Here is a 14760-nt window from a genome sequence, read left to right on the forward strand (position 1 = left end):
AGGCATCACAGATGCTGTGCTGGAACTGAGTGAATAATTCCGTTGCTGAAACACGAGTCAGACTAGAATCCATCTCCCTCTCTCTGGGCTGGGCTAGTTCTGCAGGGCCAATGGGAGCAAAATACATGGAAACTCATTCCACACACCGAAATCATGGAAACGTAGGACTGGGAGGGGACCTCGATAGGTCATCTAGTCCAGCCCTCTGCACTGAGGCAGGACTAAGTATTGTCTAGACCACTAGGTGTTTGTCAAACCTGTTCCAAAAAGCCTCCAATGACAGAGATTCCGCAATCTCCCCAGGGAATTTGTTCCAGTGTTTAACTATCCTGACAGTTAGGAAGTTTTTCCTTTGCTGCAGTTTAACCCCATTACATCTCCTGTCCTCAGTGGATGAGCACAATTTATCACCCTCCTCTTTATAACAACCTTTCACATACCTGAAGACAGTTATTTTGTCCCCCACCTCCATCATATCTTCTCCAGACTAAACAAACCCAATTTTTTTCAATTTATCCTCAGAGCTCATGTTTTCTAGATCATTAATCATTTTTGTTGCTCTTCTCTGGACTTTCTCCAATTTGTTCATGTCTTGCCTGAGGTGTGGGGCCCAGAATAGGATACAGTCCTTCCGCTGAGGCCTAATCAATGCTGAGTAGAGCGGAAGAATTACTGCTCATGTCTTGCTTACAGCACTCCTGATAATACATCTGTGACAGGGCCTTCAGTGGCTGGGCAGCTTAGCGGCTAGATCGTTGGTTAGGGGCTGGAGGGGGGGACCTGCCCTCCTTTCCTTCAGGTCTTGGCTCAGAGTCCTGGGCCGCTCACACCCCTAGCCAGGGGAGATGGATCTTGCTCCCTACGTAAGTCCTTTAATTTGGGGCATGGCCCTGCTAGTCCAGTTTCCCCACAGTTGGGGCTTGGTGGTAGATTCCCCTTGGCAGGGGAAGACTGACTTGCTTTCAGTGCCTGCGCTGGCAGGCAGGTTGCATCTGTGCCTTCAGGCAGAGACACAGAGCTCCTGCCTCTTCGCCAGTCAGCCCCTGGCTGAGGGGGGCTCCCTTCTTTTCTCCCCCTTCCAGGCCTGACATTGCTGCAGGTATAACGGGGCAGGGTGGGGCTAGCTGACCCCACAGGTGTTCTTTAACCCCTGCTGTGCCAGGCAGACGCCTCTCGGCTCCTTCACAACATCCCAGAATGATGTTTGCTTTTTCTGAAACAATATTACATTGTTGACTCATATTTCATTTGTGAGCCACTATAATCCCCAGCTCCTGTCCCACAGTACTCCTTCCTAGGCAGTCATTTCCCATTTTGTGTTTGTGCAATTGAGTGTCCCTTCCTAAGAGTAGAACTTGCATTTCCCGTTATTGAATTTCATCCCATTTATTTCAGACCATTTCTCCAGTTTGCTAAGATCATTTTGAATTCTAATCCCTTCCTATAAGACACTTGCAACTCCTCCCAGCTTGGTATCGTCCACAAACTTTACAAGTGTACTCTCTATGCCATTATCCAAATCATTTAGGAAGATATTGAATAGAAACAGACCGAGGACAGATCCCTGCGGGACCCCACTCGATATGCCCTTTCAGCTTGACTGTGAACCACTGATAACGACTCTGGGTAGGGTTTTCCAGCCAGTTGCGCACCCACCATACAGTAGGTTTGTCTAGGCTATATTTCCCTTGTTGGTTTATGAGACGGTCGTGCGAGACAGTATTAAAGGCCAAACCTGTCCATATCAAAATGGCCAGCTCTCACCCAGACTGTGCACAGGGAGCTGACCTGCTGAGGAAGCAGGGACCACTTCTACACAGGCATTTTTCGCCCCATTACTACAATTTATCAGTAAAAATACGTAGCTTTCATATAGGGTTTTTCATCCACAGACGGTACAAAATGGGACAGCAGGAGAAACTGAGGCACAGAGAGGGCAAGTGACTTGCCCAAGGTCAGTAGCAGAGCCAGAACTAGAACCCAGGTCTCCTGACTGCCAGTCCTGAGCCCTGTTGCACTGGACCACACCAGAGTGGCTACACAAGTCTCTGTTAAAACAACGAGGAGTCCGGTGACACCTTAGACTAACAGATTTATTTGGGCATAAGCTTTCTTGGGTAAAAAGCCCACTTCTTCAGATGCCTTTGTTAGAGTCTCTATCAGAGAAGCTTTGCCCTGCAAAGGGAAACACTTCATACACACCCTCAGCAAAGGACTTCACAGCTCCCCCCAACTGACAGGACCTTCCCGTCTCAAGAGAGCCCTGAGGTCGCCCGAGCTCGCTCAGAGGGGAAGGCCGAGGAGAGCGAGATGTGGCCTGTGATGAGGTTTGGGAGGTGGGAGTCGACGTCAGGCTGTCCTCAGGCTGAGGAGCGCTGGCCCAGGCCCATGGCTGTCTCTTGTAGCCCCTGCCCTTGTCTCTTGTACACAGGATGGCCTGGCCACAGCCCTGCCAGTGGGTAGCTCCCATAGTAACGGGCACTATGGAAACACCTAGGCCAGGCCACCAGGAGCCGGAGACAGGGAAGAAGCTGTTGCTAGGCGGATTTGTCCCTGCGTGCAGCGTATGTCTGGGGGGGAGCCCGTGGGGTTGCCGGTCGGATGGGCCTGACGCCAGCAGGCCTGAGTTACCTTGGCAGCGTTGACAAGCCTCCAAGCATTTAGCAAGCCGAAGCCGTGCTCATGGCTGTGGCTGAAGCCCGCCCGGTTAGTGTCCCAGTTGGTGCGACGATCTTCATACTGCAAAGGAACCAGAGGGAGCCACATCAGCTGGAGTGACTTAGCTGGGGGGGGGGATACACCTGCCTCTTGCAGGGCGAGCTAACATTCAGCTACGCAAAGACAAGGGTCGCAAGGACTGGGGGAACTGGGAAAGCACCCTCCTAGCCTCGCTGCACACAGACCTATGGGCCCTACCTTGCAAACGCAGACCTAAGCCACCCTCCGGAAACTGGGGGAACCTGGCTACATCTGCCTAACCAGCAGACTTCGCAGAAGAGACTCAGAAGTGAATTGTAACAGCAGCAAAGCCAACTCCGGCTCTGCCATGGGGCCTGATTAGAAAGGACAGCTCGCCCTCTGTTTAAACTGAATCCCAACCGAGCCAGGATTCCTCGCTCTTCAAAAGAAAAACAAACAGCGCAAAGGACAAAAATGCCTCTGCTCTGAAATATCCCAGCTGGTCCCTTCCTCCCTCCCTGCCCAGATCGCAGCCCCTGGAAAGTCTAAAGGCCAGTTTCAAAGGAATAAATACAATCACTTAAATCAGCGCGAGTTGGGGCAGATCAGATCTGGGTCCTATTACTTACTGGGGTTTAGCGCTTTGGCAGCCGTTGTCTCCAACTGTGGAAAAAGTTCCCCTGCGCCAAAGCAAGTTTTATCTCACTGTGTCACGTAAACTGCAGGGGACACACACACCAAGTACAACAAAACCCTGCCTGCTGGCCAACCCCAGATGCCTCTTTCAGATTCACTATCTACTCCTTCCTTCTGCAGTCAAACTCCCCCTGAAGTCAGTGGGAGCTGTACCTGAATAAGAACCCAGCAAACAGTAACATTTACAAAAGGAGCTCTTCCCACTCTCTGTCTCCAAGACTCAGAATTCCTTTCAGAGTAGCAGCCGTGTTAGTCTGTATCCACAAAAAGAACAGGAGTCCTTGTGGCACCTTAGAGACTAACAAATGCTCAAATAAATTTGTTAGTCTCTAAGGTGCCACAAGGACTCCTGTTCTTTTTTCAGAATTCCTTGACTGCATCAGACAAATCAGGCCTTTCTGCTTTCACACTGTGAAGCATTTTAGGGGCCATTGCAAAAACTCCAGCGGGTGTATCATCTCGACTCCGCCAACCAAGCCCTACTCCACCCTGGCTCCTGCACTATCCACACGCAGGCTCATCTTGGATACCTCTGAAGATTTGCATCCTGGCAGATTCAGGAATGCATGGAACAAATACCCCATATATCATGCTGACAGCAGAGAATACCGTCTGCCTCAGGCACATTCCTGGTGAGAACAAGGGGCGAGGGGAAGAGCCATCCATCTCCTGGGGTCAAGGGAAAGGTGAGATTGATGGGGGTGAGCTCACTGTTCAAGCCCATCCAGACCCACCCAGCATGCACTGGAGCCTTCGCCAAGAGGGGCCAAGGCGGAAAGCCGAGGGGCTGGAGGTTCTGTGCAGCTGGAACTAGGGGGCACATCTCCAAGGAGCTCTTTTCTCACCTTGGTGGCTGTGAAGACAATGATGTGCTGGACATCTCGCCAGGTGAGACACGGTCGCACTTGGAGCATCAAGGCAATCATGCCGGCTGCGAGGGGGGCAGCAGCTGAAGTCCCTGTGTGGCCCTCGGTGCATCCTGTGCCTTTCTCCAAATTCCAGTCTGTCGTCACCTTGAACAAAGAGCCAAAGAGACGCCTCTGGTCAGATGCAGCCTTCAGAGTGCTAGAGCTTTTAGGACGAGTGAGCCACCGTGCACACCAGTCTGTGCGCGCAGGAGTCACCCCCATGTCCCTGGCTCGCTCCCCAGGTTACAGCAGCGGCCGATGGAGGCTACACCTTGCTTGTAACACATCTAGTAACAAAACCCTGGGTACAGACTGGGCCCAGCAAATGCTCCTGACCGTTTGCCCAACACTCAAGCTGAACCTCAGCCAAGCAACGGGGACGACAAACCATCACTTGGGGGTTTTTCAGATGATGTTTCGTCTTAACACCCCCCTAGTCCCAGCAAGGGAATTGGCCTAACCCTGCGAGAAGGCAGATTTCCAGCCCAGGGTTTCAAAGGAGCAGACAGAGGTTTGGGTGCCTACCTGAAAGTCTACCCACTGCTCTCACAGACAAGGGCTCCCAGGGCACTTCCTGGACAGGCCTGTAGCATTGTGCTCTCCTGACTGCTTTCGCCACAGCCAAGATGGCTCCTTGCCTCCCACAGGCAAGAGGAGATAAAAGGGACCATGAGGTGCAGCTGGAAATGGGGAGGAACGGCTCAGAGGCTGGGGGAACCAACTTCAACGCCACAGGGACCTGGTCTGACAAGGAACCGTGTCACTGAGAAGCAGGGGGCGCAGCCTGTCCAAGGGCTGTTCTTCCACTGGGCCTGTGTACCCACTTATGGCACTTGTCTGGCTCCCATCACCACCATATGCAAACACCTCAGTCTTTAATGTATTTATCCTCCGAGCACCCCTGGGCAGCAGGGCTGGGCGACCACCCCCATGTAACAGCTGGGCTGCCGAGGGGCTAAGGGATTTGCCCAAGGTCATAGAATATCAAGGTTGGTATCAGGAGGTATCTAGTCCAACCCCCTGCTCAAAGCACAGGAAGACTGTGGCAAAGAAGGGAATGGAACCCAGAGCACCCAAATCCTAGGTTAGTGCCTGAATCACTGGAACAGCCTTCCTCTCTATGGTCTGTCCGTCCACTACAGCCCCCCAAATAACCCCCCACCCCCATGGCTGCTCGCGGGGAACTGGGTTGTCATTTGTTTGTCATAGTGCTCATAGACTGGGATTTTCAAAGGGGCCCAAATCCCACTGACTTTCAATGGGGATGGGACTCCTAACTCCCCAAGGACTCTGAGCAACCCAGCCATGTAGTGCACGGTGCTGTACACCCAGAAAGCAAGGCTGGAGCTTGCATTTAATAGATTCATAGATCCCAAGGCCAGAAGGTACCATTGTGATCATCTCGTCCGACCCCCGGTATCACACAGCCCTGAGATCTGCCTCACAAGAATGCCTAGAGATTGAAAAAACCCAACCCTGATTTAAAAACTGCCAGTGATGGAGAATCCATCACCACTCTTGGGAAATTGTTCCAGTGGTAATTCATAGATTCATAGATTCTAGGACTGGAAGGGACCTCGAGAGGTCATCGAGTCCAGTCCCCTGCCCGCATGGCAAGACCAAATACTGTCTAGACCATCCCTGATAGACATTTATCTAACCTACTCTTAAATATCTCCAGAGATGGAGATTCCACAACCTCCCTAGGCAATTTATTCCAGTGTTTAACCACCCTGACAGTTAGGAACTTTTTCCTAATGTCCAACCTAAACCTCCCTTGCTGCAGTTTAAGCCCATTGCTTCTTGTTCTACTCTCAATGTTATCAATTTACGCTTTATTTCCAGTCTGAACTGGTCTAGCTTCGACTTCCAGCCATTGGATCGTGTTCTACCTTCCTCTGCTAGACTGAAGTGCCCATTATTCAGTATTTGTTCCCCACGTAGTTACTTATAGACTGTGCTCAAGTCACCCATTAACTCCTCCGGTTTGCACACTAAGGACTGCAAACTCCCATGCACCCTACAAGTCCTTCGACTGGGGCGAGACGTCTGCCCTAAAAAGGAAGGGATGAGCTAATAATGATCCCTGCTGATTAAATGCTACAGCGATTACCAAGCATGTTTCACGCTGCCAGTAGCATATTTTCCCCTGCCCTCTCAGGTAACCAGCCCAGCCATGCATTCCAGCCTAAATGCTCAGTTTCTTCCCCCCAGAGCGATCAGAAGCGTGAAACCGCCTGGAAAGCATGTGTGTGGGGAGAAGTGTGGAGCGGTTGTACAAAGGAACGTCAGAGTGGGAATCAGAGCATGAAACCCCGGCCAGGATGTAACATTGGCACATGTGCCACTAACCCAACCAGCTGGGCATCTCCTCGCAGGAGCCTCGCACAGTATCTGAACAATGCAGCGGCCCTCCTGCAGGAAGGGGGCTATTTAAAGGTAGACGGACACCCCCCCCCCCACCTTATGGCTTTTGGCAATAGAATTAATGATGATGCTTTGCACTTGTACAGCAGTTGCTTGGGAATCTCCAAGCACTTCACCAAGAGCGGGAAATTCTGCCCTCGTTTTAAGCGTGTGGAAAATGGTTCAGGGAGGTGACGGGACTTAGCTATGCTGCTAGAAGCCAGGAGCCCTGACTCCTGCCCCCATGCGAACACGGGTAATGACAAGAGTTAAAAAATGGCCAAAGGGCTCCATGGGCTCCCCTTCCCCTAACCAGGGCCAGCTCCAGGCACCAGCGCAGCAAGCAGGTGCTTGGGGCGGCCAATGGAAAGGGGCGGCACATCCGGGTCTTCAGCGTCGGGTCCCTTGGTCCCTCTCGGAGGGAAGGACCTGCCACCGAATTGCCGCCGAAGAACGAAGCGGTGGCGGTAGAGCTCCCGCCGAAGTGTCGTCAATCGCGGCTTTTTTTCCCCCCCGCCGCTTGGGGTGGCAAAAATGCTGGAGCCGGCCCTGCCCCTAACACTCCCCTCACTGCAGCTTGTGTCTCCCTCCCCAGTGCACTTGGGCCAGAATTCTCAAGTGTGTCCAAGCACTGGGGGCCCCACCTGGGACAAGTGGGTGCCCAACTGAAACGCTTAGTGACTCAGACCTTCCAATGTCTGGCCTCAAGTTTCTCAGATTGGGCACCCAAAGGAAGTGGCTACTTTTGCAAATGCAGTCCCCAGTCCCCAGGGCTGTTTGGCTCACTATTAACTCCAGGCAGGCTGGGGTGTGATCCGTTCACCGCCCTGCCGTCTCCCCTGGAACGGCCACAGGAAGGCACCAGCGACCTCCTCTCCGGACGCCTGTGGAATTTGCAGCACACACGGGCTTTTTTGTTCTTTGTGGTTGCTGAGCCCATGCCAAGCTGCAGCCAGGCAGGCCAAGCTGCCGGAAGGTTTGTCATTCTCACTCGCAGCCAGAAATGGAACAACAACAAAGGGGCAGGATTTAGTAACGGGAAAGTCTGGAAACATTTCCCTGGGAGTTCACAGTCAAGCCACTGGATTAAGCAGAAAAGCAGCCAGGGGCGGTCTGGACACGGCCACACTAGGTTGTTATGCCGCACACAATGGCTCTGGGGGTGGGGAGACGGAAGGGGTGACTGGCTCAGGAAAGGTCTGACCAGGACAGAGTATGGCCGCTGTAGGGATTAACCTTCAAGAGACCCGCTGCCAATTAGACAAGAAAACTTTGACTAGTGGGACCAGGAGCCCTTTACAAAGGTCACTGACTTAACTCGGCCCTTGAGAAGCGAATGAATGGCCCAAAATGTCACAGAGGCTGTGAGCAACAAAGCTGGGAGTGGGACCCTGGCATCCTGGCTCAGGTCCAGGCCCTCTTTGCTTCGTTCCCCATGGGGCTAGGAGTCAGCGCTCCCAGGGGAAGGACTCGTGGCGTCTGAGGTAGAGCACTTATGGGGTTCAGATTAGTGAGCTTAGTGGAGGTTTCTGGCTGGGTGGCACTGGGCCTTACCAATGTGCAGAGTGTCACACCCATACCCGTATCTGCAGTGCCCAGCAGTGGCCAGGCAGGGGCTGAAGAGCTTCTGTATTTGTGATGAATCAATTCCGAGGCGGCAAGACTCCAGCGTAGCATATTCTGGGGAGACCACAGCACTGGTCTGGCACTTAACATAGCCAAGCTTCAGCCTTGTAATTCGATGCATAGCCTGGTGCGCATGCTCCGAAACACAGGCCCTGGTTGTTATTCGTGGGATTGCTTTCCACCCCATGCTGAGCTCCCTGGGGCTCTCCAGCCAGGGGAAGGCAGCTCTCCCTTCTCTCTAAGTGGCCAAGGCAGGTGTTGGGCTGTAGTGACAGAGCCCTCGAGCAGACGGCTGATGGCACTTGCCCATGAAGGTACGTACAGCGTCGTGCAGGACAGATGCAGGAGGACACCGTGCTCCTCCGATGACACCACAGGCAGCTTTGCCACGGGCGCCCGAAGCACAGTTGTTTCTGCAGCTCTAGACTGAGGGCTGGGGCGTGAGGATTGCAGGGGACCAAGTGAAGAGCTACCCCAGTGCTAACTATGAACAGGAGAGTGCAGCACTACAGCTGCTGGCCCGGCTTATGGCAGGGATGGATTCACACTGGTGGCACAAGTTCTGCTCTGGTTTTATAGCTGCCCAGCACCAGATCGCTCCATTGCTCCAAGCCCCCTTCCAGTTCTCAGCCCTACTTGCTGCTGCATAAGCAACACCATATTCCCCCTCCTCTCTGCCCTGCTCCTGCGGCTCCTCCTCCTGCTGGGGCCCATGCCGAACACCCCTCGCTCCCCCAGTGAAGAGCTGCGAACGGTTTTGACTCAGCAGCTCCGTTCTCCAAACCCAGGAAGCGGAGTCTCCCCCTGGGTGCACCAGGACGGCTATTTCCCCCCCTCCCCGGCTGCCGTATGGGATTTCCCACGGCGCCGTTGCCCCGGTTGAGGAGGGCTGGCTTTTCATAGGCTTCCCAGCAGCTTACGCCAGCAGTACGAAAACCGGCTAAGCCCCCTTTGCCGCCCTTCTGCTTCCTGTGAGCGCCGCAAAGCCCAGGGCTGAGGTGCAGCAGCACTCGTGCCATTACCATGCGGTCACCACCCAGCCAGCCTGGCGCCCTCCTGCACTGAGTCCTCACTTGAGACACAGGGAGCTTCACCCTATTCTTCAGTGGCCAGGTTGGCTCAGCTTCTCGGCCACCATATCCTGCAGCCACAGAACTTAAAACTGGCAGGAGTTACCTCCCTCTCCTGGAGGCTGAGTGCACGCACCAGCCATCTCCTGCCCTACTCATGCCCGTCTCCTGGTAAGACTATCAGACATGGATTCCTGCCAGCTGAAGCAAGGGGGCTGTTCTAGCACTGCTCCAAGGAGGCCCTGCACAGAAGCTTGGGTAGAGTTAATGCTGCCCCTGTTAAAATTAACCAGATGCTATTTCTTTTTAAAACACAAAGTAAGAGACAGGCCCTAGCTGCAGAGATTGATGCACTGAGGGCCATTATTCCATCTGGAAGTGAATTAAGATAAACTGAATTAAGGCCACTGGGGGGAGGGATAGCTCAGTGGTTTGAGCATTGGCCTGCTAAACCCAGCGTTGTGAGTTCAATCCTTGAGGGGGCCACTTAGGGAGCTGGGGCAAAATCAGTACTTGGTCCTGCTAGTGAAGGCAGGGGGCTGGACTTGATGACCTTTCAAGGTCCTTCCAGTTCTAGGAGATAGGATATCTCCATTATTTAATTTATTAATTCTGAATAAAAACATCCACACAGGGGTTCAATGCAGTTTAACTAATCTACTTTAAATTCACACCGTTAGTTAATTTGGATTAACTTTCCTGAGTGTCCAGTGTGGACAAAACCCTAGTTACCTAATGGCAGCTATCAGTCAGGAGAGCGGTAAAGCAGTCATAGCTTGGTAGAAAATAAAACTACCAGGCCAAGTTCTGCTTTTTTGGATACAGCAGTGTAATTCTAGACTAGCTCCACTAAAGGCAACAGATTTATTCTGGCTTTACACTGGTGAGTAACCAAGCAAAATTTGGCCTTTGTAAGAGGTATCTTAGATAAGATGCAAGTAAACAAGTGAGCCTTAGAAAAGTCACTTGAGAAGGCTCCAAATGGTGCATCATTCTGTCCTACATCATGCCATAAAATCAGCTAATTAAAATTGGTTATGGTCAAAGCACAGGACAAGCTGGGATCAACATTTGTCCCTCTCCACTCAGTGGGATATAACTGCATCCTCCATTGCCAAGAACGGTACTTTCTTTGTTGACTTTTATAGTCAACTCCAAAGCATTTTGTCAGCTTCAAACATCTGCAATTTGCACTGAGATACTGTATGTTCTACCAAAAAAAAAAAAAAATACAGCGAGCACCACAAATGTCAGTCCGAGATGCAGTTCATGCCAGAGACCATATTAAATTCTTCCCATTAACGGAAACGGCAGAACATTTATAGTCTGGAAAATAGACGGCTGTCAAAAACATTAACGGCAATACTATTAAAGGACAATTAAAAGGCACAAAGAGGAGAGAATATTCCCTGTGGACGGGGGTATATTTAATATGCCCTACATAACAGACACACAAGTTTATTGGAGTAGTGATCATGTTACTGTAAAAAGAGAGGACGTGTGCAAGGCATCCGATTCAGACTCTTTGATGGAAGAGTAGCGCCTCTTTTATCATCATATGAGGCCATTCTTTAAGGAGAAAGGGCATGTCAGACTTTTTAAAATTAGCTCACAGACCTCAGGTTTGGAGGAAGCTGGACATAAAAATGAAAACTACAACACGCTCCAAGATGAAAAGTATAGCGGAGTCCCTAATTGACTAGCGTTTCTTTTTCTCTTGCACCAGTGGTTTTCAAGCCAGCGTGAATTAATTCAAGCTATTTTTAAAAGGAAAACTTAAGCTCCATTATAGATTTTATTTCTTTTGTAGCACCCTGAGTCTAACCATTTTCTTAGATGGGGATGTGGTCTTTTCTAGTTAGGAAACACTGATTCTTTGCACTAGCCCCTGGGGTTTTCAGAGATGAAATGAACCAAGCTTTCTGGGGCTCATTTACTGTTCAGCATACAAACTGAGTGGCTAGTTAACTTGTACTCTCATCACCGTCTCTTTCATTGTTACATTTTCCTGGACCTGCCCCCCAAGTTCCCCATTTCCATTTGGAGACCCTGTCATTCCCCCGAATTGCTCCAATTAGTTATCAAAGTCTGGTTTGCAAAGCAGAGATCCGGTTACACACCCAGAGCTACAGATCTGGCTCTTTCGGCGAGTCCTCGTTTGTAGAACTACTGCCAAACCTGAGCAATGGGAAATTGACAGATGTATTTAGAACTTGGTGGTTTCTTCTAAGGAGCCAGGGACAGCACATATGCATCATGAACAGAAGCCATCTAGAGCTCTGGGGGAGAGAGAAAGGGTAACTGACATGCCCCTCTTCCATGTATGCTATCTTGGAAACACCCTGAGATTTCCCAAGGCTGCATCTCCAGGGTAATCTCTCCCCTCCCACCTTCTTGTATTTACAAAGAGCGGCAGCCCATAAAAACAAACTACCATGGCTACTGAATGTTAGTGACTTTGGAAATAACACAGCTAAGCAGGCCCAAAGGAAGTGCCAGTTGCGTTAGGAGAAGCCTGTTCTCACTGGAAGCCCAGCAAACTGTCAGCCTCCTGCCTCCATAGCCGAGTCTGTGAACTCCATCCATTTGATTCTGTTCTATAGAAAGGCGATTGAATCCCTAGCATTGTCCAAGACGGGCCCAGCAGTGTGTGTTCCCACTAGACAAACCACTGTTTGGTTCTCTTTCTCCCTGCGGTGGAAAGGTGGCTCAGGGATAGCCCATGAAGCACAGAAGACCAACAGCAGTTAGGTTTGCACTGCCTGGTTTTTCCACACAAACAGAGAATGGGGATTTTGTTTTACGCTGCAGCATGCAGAGCTGGGCCACAACAGCATCAGGAATGCTTCAGGGGTTCTTTAGATGAGCTAGCACTGTCTAGGCCAGGGGTCGGCAACCTTTCAGCAGTGCTGTGCCGAGTCTTCTTTTAGTCACTCTGATTTAAGGTTCCGCGGGCCAGTCATACATGTTAACGTTTTTAGAAGGTCTCTTTCTATAAGTCTGTAATATATAACTAAACTATTGTTCTATGTAAAGTAAATAAGGTTTTTAAAATGTTTAAGAAGCTTCATTTAAAATTAAATTAAAATGCAGAGCCCCCCGGACCGGTGGCCAGGACCCGGGCAGAGTGAGTGCCGCTGAAAATCAGCTCGCGTGCCGCCTTCAGCACGTGTGCCATAGGTTGCCTACCCCTGGTCTAGAGGTTTAATCTTTGGCTGCACTGAAAAGCTTGGGAGGGAGTGTGGAGGACAAGCCTGGGGTGAGGGACTGCCTGTGATACCCAGGCACATGGCTAGAATCTGCCACTTACACAGAAGTGCATGAGGAAGAGCCGTTACCTGCACCGCTTGACTTAAAGGTGGTATCATGTCTCACCAGACTCAGCACTGCCACAGGAAATGTACTGAGCTGCCCTTTCTTTCCAAGAGGATGCCACGCTGGTGCCTGGGAAGCTGTACCTCCAACAGCTCACACGGCACAAAACACAGAGGGTGCGGTTTCCATGGCCCTGACGTAGCTCTGCTGGGATAGACGCGGCCGTGTGCAATGCCTGGGTGCATTTTGGGACCTGACTGCTAAGACAAAATTGGTGGGAGGTACAAAACGTTCTCCATGTGCCACATTACAACAAGATCACCCGGCCGACTGCTAGGCCCGGGAATCAATCACACTCATCATGTCTATGCTGGTAGCTGCTGCTCTGTGCTGGACACTGTGCCCATGCAGGACACAGCCCATCTCCTAAAGGACTTCCAGGCTGAAAAGAGAAGCAACATAAAAAGGGGGGGCTAGAAGGGGACATGTTCCTGTTACAAATTTCAGCTGAGTCTTTCCCCAGTCATGTGGCTCAGGCACAAGTTCCCCTGAGCTATGGCCCTCGACAGACGACTGAGAGGAAACACAAGGCACATTAGAACGGGGCCCAGAAATACTGAAAGAGGAAGGAAATCTGCTTCCAAGCGGTCCTGGAGCGGGCACAGCTAGAGCTGGTTAAAGAAGAGGGCCTCTCGCTGCCAGGATGTCCCACTCTCAGCCTCCTGGGACAAGAGGCAAGCACCGATCCCAGAGCAGTTTGACTACTGAGCACTGACACAAAATGCTGCAAGAGCTCTAGCTCTCACTGCAGTGGCTATCGCCTAGCTGAACGGGAGAGAGAAAGTAGTACTCCTGCCAGTGTGGTCAAAAGCCAGGCTTCCCCAGCTCAGAACACCAGTGACTCTGCCCGGATCTGCAGCCCTGGAGGCAGATGCTTGCCTTCCTTGGGGATGCACACAGAGGACGTGCACTTGTTGCTTGGAGCTGGTTAACTTTGCACACCTCTTTCTACCCTGAGCCGGTAAGGGCAACAGTCTGAGACTGCAGCAGGCTGGCAAGACTCCAGGATGCTCTGGTCCAAAACTAGGAACATACCGGGGCAGATCCTGAGCTGGTGGAAACTGGCACAGCTGCGCTGGCACTATGCTGGGGATCCGGTGCCCCGGCTTTTGCACTGCACCGAAAGCCGGGACACCTGTTTGGCCCAGGGAAGCAGGTTAGTGTGGTGACGAGTCATTTCTGACAAAAAAGGAAAAGTCGATAAAATATTCCCCAAACCGCCAGGGGTTAAGCATGCCCAACCAGGGAAGGAGAGGCAGCCAATTAGCTTAACGACCCAACCCAAGTCACAGCAGTCACATGTTCATTCCCTGATTGGTGCAGCACAGCCATGGGGACTGGGCAGCCCGAGCACAGCGGAGATCCACCTGTGATGTGACAGTCTCTTGCAGTGTGTTCTCCTTTGGAAAGCACAGTCAGAACACAGTTTTCTAATGTAGGGTCACAGCCCATTAATGATGGTGACAGAAGCGGGGTAGGAGGTAGGATAAAGAAGCTGCTTTGGAGTGTAGCCAGAGTCCCGTTAAAGCCAACACCCGGTTGATGCTTTAGGACAAAAATTTGTGTTTAGGTTTCCCAATAAGAATCTGTTTAGATACAAAATTTGACATGGGCAAGAATGTGGAGGGGCAGTGCCCACCGGACGCAATGATCCACATGAGACAGACGTGCTGGTGAGAGAGCGGTGCGTGACAGAAATAAACAGATCACCCACTGGGCAATATTTCTGTAGGAGCTAGACCCAAACAAGAGCCCCCTGCCCCCAGTGCTTCTCCTAATTGCTTTCCATGATGTAGCACCACCAGTCCCAATGCCCGCTGAGATGACCCCGTGGGTGAGTGGGCTCAGGCAGGGTGACTAGACAGGTTAGTGATGGTGAATCGTATTTCCTCCAGCTCTGAAGCTCTCAGTTAGTTAAGCCGTGCTGCAAGCCGGGAGGAGGAGGAACTGGGTCCAAAACTCCTGCATCCAGACTGGCTGCCCACGACAGGTGAGGAGGA

The 14760-nt window shown here is 51.5% G+C and overlaps 1 protein-coding gene across 1 annotated transcript in view; it reads right to left on the reverse strand.

The window, feature by feature from the left end:
* Window positions 1-14760, reverse strand: part of PCSK7 (proprotein convertase subtilisin/kexin type 7) — a 49167-nt gene that overhangs the window by 13054 nt on the left and 21353 nt on the right. The window contains exons 9-10 of the mRNA XM_065417097.1: window positions 4221-4388; window positions 2632-2739 (exon numbers count right to left, since the gene is read on the reverse strand). Coding sequence (XP_065273169.1) covers window positions 2632-2739; window positions 4221-4388 — 276 coding nt within the window. The remainder of the gene's footprint in view (window positions 1-2631; window positions 2740-4220; window positions 4389-14760) is intronic.

The sequence above is a fragment of the Emys orbicularis genome, chromosome 15 (assembly GCF_028017835.1).
Source record: "Emys orbicularis isolate rEmyOrb1 chromosome 15, rEmyOrb1.hap1, whole genome shotgun sequence".
Lineage (NCBI taxonomy): Eukaryota > Metazoa > Chordata > Testudines > Emydidae > Emys > Emys orbicularis.